Source organism: Marmota marmota, unplaced genomic scaffold (genome assembly GCF_001458135.2).
Source record: "Marmota marmota marmota unplaced genomic scaffold, marMar, whole genome shotgun sequence".
Classification (NCBI taxonomy): domain Eukaryota; kingdom Metazoa; phylum Chordata; class Mammalia; order Rodentia; family Sciuridae; genus Marmota; species Marmota marmota.
The window spans coordinates 5,561,310-5,569,372 of NW_026000241.1; the positions used below are offsets into that span (position 1 = coordinate 5,561,310).

An 8,063-nucleotide genomic window follows, 5' to 3' on the forward strand; every position below is an offset into this window, starting at 1 on the left:
GGACCGCAAGGTGAGGTGACAGGCCTGCTCCCCACTGCCTGGCCATGCCTGGTGGGCTCGCCTCCTCCTCCCCATCCTTCCCACTCTCAGGCCATCCCAACGTCCTCTCCTCCCTCCCCATGCGAGCTGCCTCCTCCATAATTTGGGGAGCAGCGGATGAGGGAGAAATGACCCAGCCCAACTTTCCAAAGGGGGAACCCCCACATTTAATACTGCACCAAGTCCTGGCATCTCAGGTTTTACACTCACCCCCTGGGACTGAGTCCTCGTGAAGCCTAACAGTTCTCCCCGCCCTCAATCCGCAGCCTGGTTCTCCGTCTGTAGGTTCGACCGATCACAGTTTAAACATATTTGAAAATAAAAATTGAATCTGGTCCCTCCTGGGCCACTTAGCAAGGCCCTGTCTCCAAATATGTCATTTACTTATTTATTTTTGGTGCCAGGGATTGAATCCAGGGGCACTTAAGCCACATCCCCAGCCCCCTTTTTTATCTTATTTAGAGACAGGGTCTTGCTAAGTTGCCTAGGACCTCAGTAAGTTGCTGAGGCTGGCTTTGAACTTGCGATCCTCCTGCCTCTGCCTCTCAAGCCACTGGGATTACAGGCTTGTGCCACCACACCCAGCTTCAAAATAAATCATTTAAAAAGAAGGGTTGAGGAAGTAGCTCAGAGGTAGAGCGATTCTGGCCTCAATTTCCAGTACTGTGGGGGAAAAAAAAAAGGCACCTGTATTGACCATGTGGACTGCAGACTTCATATTCTTGTCACTATTCCCTGAGCAATTCAGAGTGACAACTGTGTACGTGGCATTCGCACCCAGTGTTCTACGTTGTCTAGAGATGACTTAGTCTATGAGGATGAGTAGGTTCTCTGCCATTTTCTGTAACGGACTTGGGTATCCTTGGATTGTGGTGTCCATGGGGTCCTGGAGCCAATCTCCCATGGACATGAGGGACCACTACAGCTATTTTTCTGTCTGTCTGTCCATCTGTTTCTTAGGCACTGGATATTTTCCTCTGTGAATTCCATGGTACAATCTTATTTCCAGTCACGAGGTTCCTAAGTGTATCAGAAACTTTAAAAAATAATGCTTATGTGATTTTTCTAGTGACAAGAGTACCCTGCAATTATGTGAAGCACAGAGACTCTCGAAGTCGGGAATACAAACTGCCCCGTGCCCACACCTGGGAAGACCTGCCCGTGGCCGTTCCTCTGTGCATTTCCTCTGGTCTTCTCCCTCATGTCCGGAGCAGGAGCCTGGGCATCCTTAGCATGGATGCCACGCCCTGTTTTTGCTTCTCCGCCATCGCAAGGCTCAGCCCAAATACCTCTTCCTCCAGGGAGCCTTCCAAGGTTTCCTCCCTCCCCAGTCTGCTGGCCTGGGCCGTGTTTGTGGAGTGAATGCGTGACCTTGCACCCAGGCGCCAGCTGCCAGCCTCTCTTCTCCCCCGCCAGGTGGCCCCACAGCCCTTGTGGTTCTCGGACACGGTGGCAAACCAGCGGAAGCTGAAGGAGCTGCCCCACCACCTGCTGCACTCGGGGCGCCTGGAGGAGCTGAAGCAGGAGGTGCTGGGTAAGGCCCGGGGACCGCAGGTCCCCGTTGCTCTGCCACGCGCCTGCCTTCTGGGAGGGGCAGAGGACAGGGTAGAGACCCTGCCTCCTCTATGGCAGACATTCTCCAGCAGGGGGCTTCTGCACTCTGGGGTCCCTGACGGGTCTGCAGAGGTCCACAGTTGTCACATGTGTCTGTGTGTCGGGGTGCTGCTCAAACCTAGTGACCCGGGGCTGCCCCTCCACAATGCACAGTGCACAGGACACCCCCACCACAGAGGATGAGCTGCTCCCAGCGCTGATAGGCGGACGGTGAGAAAACATGACCTAGCATGAGAGACCCCGTCTGTCTGTCTGTCCGTCCACCCACCCATCCATCCATCCATCCACTCAGGTGTGCATGTGTCCATCCAACCAGCATTTCTTCTTTTTGTACTGAACTCAGAGGTGCTTTACACTGAGCCACGTCCCCAGCCCTTTTTATTTATTTATTTTATTTAGAGACGGAGTCTGGCTAAGTTGCTTTGGGCCTCACTAAGATGCTGAGGCTGGCCTTGAACTTGCAATGCCCCTGCCTCAGCCTCCTGAGCTGCTGGGATTCCAGGCATGCACCACTGCGCCCAGCCACCTATCCATTCTTTTATGTCTATCCATCTCTTTCTGCCTGCCTGTCTGTCTGTCTGGCAGTGGGGATGTAGATCATTAGTTGAACACCTGTCTAGCATGTGTGAGGCCCTGAGTTTAATCCCCAGCGCCTCAAAAACGTCATGTGTCTCTCTGTCTGTCTCCAGCCAGTCAGCCATCTTTCTGAATCGTCTTTCTGCACATCCCTGGCTCCATCCACTCATCCGCTTACCCCTCTCTACCCATCCATCCAACTAGCCAGCCAACCATCTCTGTATTTTCTGTCCATCTATCCATCCGTCCATCTTTCTGTGGATCTCTCCATCCACCTGCCAAGACATGTCCACCTATCTATCCGTGTTTCTATCTCCACCTGTCTGTCCCCGCATGCATCCACTCACTTGTTCATTCCTGTGATTCTGAACCAGGGGCTTTCTGCCCCTCGGGAGACGCATTTGAGGGTTACATTAATCACATTTGAGGGTAGAGATGCTGCTGGCATCTGGGGGTGGAGGCCAGGGTTGCGCTCTGTAGCCCGCAGTGCACAGCTTGCCCGCCACCCAGGAGGGTGGTCCAGCCCCCGGTGCCAGTGCTGCTTGCTGAGAGCCATTGCCAAGTAGGAATGACGCATGGCATGACCCCGGTGCTGAGCTTGAGAGCCTCCGGGAGAGACGCAGAGGGGCCTCTCCCCCTCCGGGGAGCCGGCGGGAGCTGCGTGCTTCCCACCCTGTCCGCGTCTCCCCACAGGTAGCATGAGCTGGATCTGCTGCCGCGGCATCTCTGGGGGCATCGAGAGCCTGCTGGATGACTTTGACATGTGTGTCCCTCACGTGGACTCCCCCGAGGTCGGCCTGGTCCGAGAGGCCCTCCAGCTCTGCCGCCCTGCCCTGGAGCTGCGAGGCTTGGGTGAGTCCGGCTGCCCAGCTGGGGGTCTCTTTGCGGCCTGGCATGTCTGTTCTTAAAAAGAGAAAAAAGATCCCCACAGATTTTTCATTGGTGAAATTCAAAATATGATAACAGCCGTCAAGGACAATGATCAACTCAGAGAAAATTACGAAAATGAGAAAGACGTGAATTGGTTTTTTTGGGGGGACAACGTTGTTGTTATTGGGGCTCATGGTTTCTTGTCATCGGTTGCATAGCAACACAGGGATCTATAAAAACTGTTAACTGCTGACTCAGCCTGGGTCTGGACCTCAGGCTGCATTTTTCCAACCCTTACCCCAGACCTTGGAGAATCTCTCTAAATCCTGTTGCTCTGCCTGTGACGCTGTTTTCTTTGTGTGTTTTTCAAGTTTCATTTTGAATTTAATTTAATATTTTTGGTGCTGTGGTATTAAAGCCAGAACCTCACACGCGCTGAACACTATTTTTAAAAAAAATTATAGCAAGGGCTGAGGTTGTGGCTCAGTGGTAGAGCGCATGCCTAGCACGTGTGAGGCCCTGGGTTGGGTCATCAGCACCACGTAAAGATAAATAAATAGAATAATGGTATTGTGTCCAACTACAACTAAAAAATAAACATCAAAAAAATATAGGCAAAATACATGTAGCAAATTTTACCACCTTAACCATTTTTAAGTGTTCCGTTTGGTGGCGTTAGGAGTCCACGCGTGTGTCTGGCCAACTCCGCCACCATCTGTACTCCTCTTTCACCTTCCCAAGCTGAAACTCCGTCTCCAGGAGACAGGGGCTCCCCAGGCTCCTCCCAGCCCTGGGGCACCCACCATTTCACATCCTGTCTGGGTGGCTTCGATGACTCCGGGGCCCTCCCGTGAGTGGAATCAGGCACTGTCCTTTCCTGCTCCCAGCCGAGTGCCAGCCCAGCTGGACCTGCTTAGTGTCCAAGACGAGGTGCACCTCACACTACAGTGTGTGGCCAGGGCCTAGTCCTCTTCCTGAGTGACATCACTGAGCGCATGTCCTCGGGGTTCATCTACACGGTAGCCTGAGTCAGGATTTCCTTCCTTTTCTCGTTGAATCACACCCATTGTGTGTCCTCTGCATTTTGTGTATCCACGCATCTGTCCGAGGTGATTGCTTGGCTTCCTTCGATCTTTTGCAGCCTTGAGTACACTGAACATGTCAAGTGACAAATGCATGAATATCTCTTTGAGACCCTCCCTTCTACCCTTTTGAGTTTGTTCCCAGAAGTGGAATTGCTGGATCTTAGGGTGATTCTGTTTAACTTTTTGAGGAATTGTGCACCACTTCTCACAGGGACTGTACTTTTTTTAGTCATCGATGGACATAATACCTTTATTTTATTTATTTATTTTTATGTGGTGTCGAGGATGGAACCCAGGGCCTCACACATGCTAGGTGAGTGCTCCACCACTGAGCCCCAGGGGATGTACCATTTTACAACCAAACAAGAACAACTTTCCCTCTACCCTTGGATATTCAGTGCCTGGGGGCCTGGGAATTAAACTAACAAAAGCTGAGCAGAAGAAAAGACATACAAGTATTAACTTTATGTGCATGAAAACTTCACAGAAAAGTGGAAAAAACCCAACGATGTGGACTTATATACCAATTTAACAATGGGTGATAAATTGTGAAGGGAGTGTGTGGAGGAAGGAGGGGGTTACAGGGGTTTAAGTCCCCACATCCAAAGCGCCTCTCCATGGTGGCCTGGGGATGGATGAGCGGTGGCCTGGGACTCCCTTGCAGAGCTGTTCGTCTTGGTCTGTGAAAGTCCTTGAGTTGTTTGCTTCTCTCCAGACGGTGCTGGGAATGACCAAGCCTGGCCATAGCACATGACATCCTGGGGGTCCTGCTTGGGATTTGCCAGCATGACACCCTCCTGTCAAGCTGCATTTTCAACCACTGCCCTGTTTCCATCTGTCTTCCTGTGCTCTCTCTCCCTCTCTTTCTCTTTTCTTTCTTTCTTTTTCTTTTCTTTTTCTTTTTTTTTTTTTTTTTTTTTTTTTTTTTTTTTTTTTTTTGAGACAGGATCTTGCTAATTGCTGAGGGCTTTGCTAAATTGTGAGGCTGGCAATCCTCCTGCCTCAACCTCCCAAGAAGCTGGGATTACAGGTGTGCACCACCACACTGTCTTCACTCATAATCATCCTTGCTAATGGTTTTCTTTTGCATCACGTCTGCCATGCCGGCCTCTGTGCTTAATGAGAATAACGGTATCATTCCTTTGCCACATTTCCACCCCGTCCCATAGGCCAGACCTGGCCATGAACGTGGATTTTGGGCCCCATGGTGTCAGTGGAAATCTCGGCTCTGCCACTTACGGAAGTGCTCTCTGTCCTTGCATTCACCTCCTGGTCAGTCCTCCATTTTCTCATATGCAAAACGAGAATCCTAGGGCTTTGTGGAAGGGTATGTGAGTCCATTCATGCAGAGCCTGTCCCTGTGGTGCCATCAGGGTCCTGTCACGGCCACAGGAGAGCATCAATATTGCTGATGTGAAAGACCTTGGATGAGGCATTGCTGCACCTGGCCAGGGTTCTCATCATCAGAAAAATGCAGAATCAAACAGAAGCTGCAGTCTGTGCCCTTGGTTACACCTGCCTCGTGCACCGCGCAACCCCTACTGACATCCCAGGTGCAGAGCCAGCTCCTTCTGAGGTCCAGGAATGTTTAAGAGCTGTCCCGGCTCACTTACCACTTTTTCTCTCTCCCATGGAACAGCACAGGGAACTGTCTAAAAAGAATGACAATGTAAGAGGTGCTCCCCAGGAACTGTAAGCCTCCCTGGGGTGACTTCCTAGTCCAAGGGAAGATTTAAAAGTCCAAATCCCAGCAAGATCTTTGCAAACCCCTTGACAACCTGTGGCTCACCCTCGACAGGTGTAGGAATAACTGTCACCACCAGGGGGCGCTGTAGGACAACCCTGAACACTCCACAAGCTGGGGACAGGGATACCCATCTGAATAACCCCAAGACCGTCCATCCTCAGGGTCCAATAGAGTCGCTTATGATCCTGTGTGTGTTTCAGTAGACTTTATTTATGTATTTATTTAGCATTTTTAGGTTTAAAGGAAAATTGAGTAGAAGTTAGAGATTTCCCGTATAGCCCCTGCTCTGATTCTTATTGGATCAGAGGTTTGAGGACCATTGATTTTGATTTTTTTTAAATGAATTAAGGCAGTATTATCTTGATAGTTGAGTTGATTGGCTGTACCTTAAATTTTGCATCTGCAGTAAATGCCACATTCACTTCTGGTCCCAGATCTGTCCCCCATTCCACCCATGGAACCACCAGCATACCAAAGCCCAAGGAATTCTTGTCATCTTCCCAGGCTCCATGGTTAGAAAGTGCCAACGACAGGCTCAGAACGAACAATCTAACTTCAGCATATCTGGTATATTAGTCTTTGTTGTTACTGTAATGAAATACTTGAAACAGGCCACTTTATAAAGAAAAGAGGTTTGTCTTGGTTCATAGTTCTGGTCCAAGGTCGATGGCCTTTTTTTTTTTTTTTAAAGAGAGAGAGAGAATTTTTAATATTTATTTTTTAGTTCTCGGCGGACACAACATCTTTGTTTGTATGTGGTGCTGAGGATCGAACCCGGGCCGCACGCATGCCAGGAGAGCGTGCTACCGCTTGAGCCACATCCCCAGCCCGTCGATGGCCTTCTTGCTGGCAGAATCCTGAAGTGGTTCAGAGTCACATGGGGAGAGACAGGGAATGGGAATGTGTTCTTTGGCATTCCTCCCACTTGAATCATGGGGCTCTCCCACTGATGGCATTATTTAATCCAAGTCATTTTCCAAAGGTCCCACCTCTACACAACATGGTCAGATTCTGTTTTCTCTGTTAATACCTCACAGTCGGGATCAATTTCAACACATAAAACCTTGGGTAACACACTCTTAGCATATCCCACCTAGCACCTGGTCTTTGTTACGAAGGGCATTGGAATCAAACTCTTAGGGGTCAGATTTCTTCCTCTTACTGTCTGTGTGACCTTGTGCAAGTCACTTAACCTCTTTGTATCTCAATTTCCCCCTTTATAAATCTGGAATAATAATGATAGTACTTCCGTGTAGCAGGCAGGAAAATCAGCCCACCCCGAAAAGGATATATGTACCTGCTAATCACTGGACAAGTGACTGTTTTGTAGCTACAGCCAAGAAGCCCCTGGAGCCACCAGACAGTGACAGCGGCAAGAAGGATCCTCCCTTGGAGCCTATGGAGGGGGCGTTGCCATGCCAACCCCTGATCTCAGGCTGCTCCCCACAGCTGTGAGGGGGTGCAGTACTGCTGTTCTCAGTCGTCCAGCCTGGTACAGGTCCCCCTGGCCTCCAGACGGTCCCCTACTTGTGCTGGTTTGATTCTAGGTGGTGCAATCTTGACGTGCATCCGCAGACACCTTACTTCACACTTTGAATCTCAATCTTTTTTTCCAGTCATTGAGCAGCGGCTTGATCCTCTCATAATGCTGAGCTGTAGCCGCCCCGCGGTCCCGAGGGGAGACAACGGGGCCCCCACGGTGTGCTGAGCGGGGTGTTTAGGGGCGTGGTGGGCTCCGCGCTTCCCACTTGCATTTTCAACTTAAGATGGGTTTCAAGGGTGAGGCCCCATCGTAAGTTGAGGAGCACTGTGCCGTACCCTGGGACTTGCTGGGGAAATGATCGGGTGCCTGTGTTGTTCTGGGCTTTTCAAACACAGCAACGGACAAGGCAGATGCGTCTTTGTTCTGGGAAGCTGAGGGCTAGGGTGGTGGGGAGACCAAAAGAAACCCAGAGGCTGGGCTGGGGCTCAGTGGTAGAGCGCTTGCCCAGCACGTGTGTGGCCCTGGGTTCGAGTCTCAGCACCGCGGATGGATGGATGGATGGATGTTCATTGACAACCAAAAAGAAACCCAGAGAAAATGGCAAATCGCAACTGAAGTCCAACCTGAGCATGGGGTGGGCCTGGAGGGG

General features: G+C 50.6%; 1 protein-coding gene across 1 annotated transcript in view; it reads left to right on the forward strand.

Moving 5' to 3' along the window:
• Positions 1–8,063, forward strand: part of Nwd1 (NACHT and WD repeat domain containing 1) — a 62,770-nt gene that overhangs the window by 26,810 nt on the left and 27,897 nt on the right. The window contains exons 7-9 of the mRNA XM_048795355.1: positions 1,401–1,573; positions 2,923–3,121; positions 5,354–5,427. Coding sequence (XP_048651312.1) covers positions 1,401–1,573; positions 2,923–3,121; positions 5,354–5,427 — 446 coding nt within the window. The remainder of the gene's footprint in view (positions 1–1,400; positions 1,574–2,922; positions 3,122–5,353; positions 5,428–8,063) is intronic.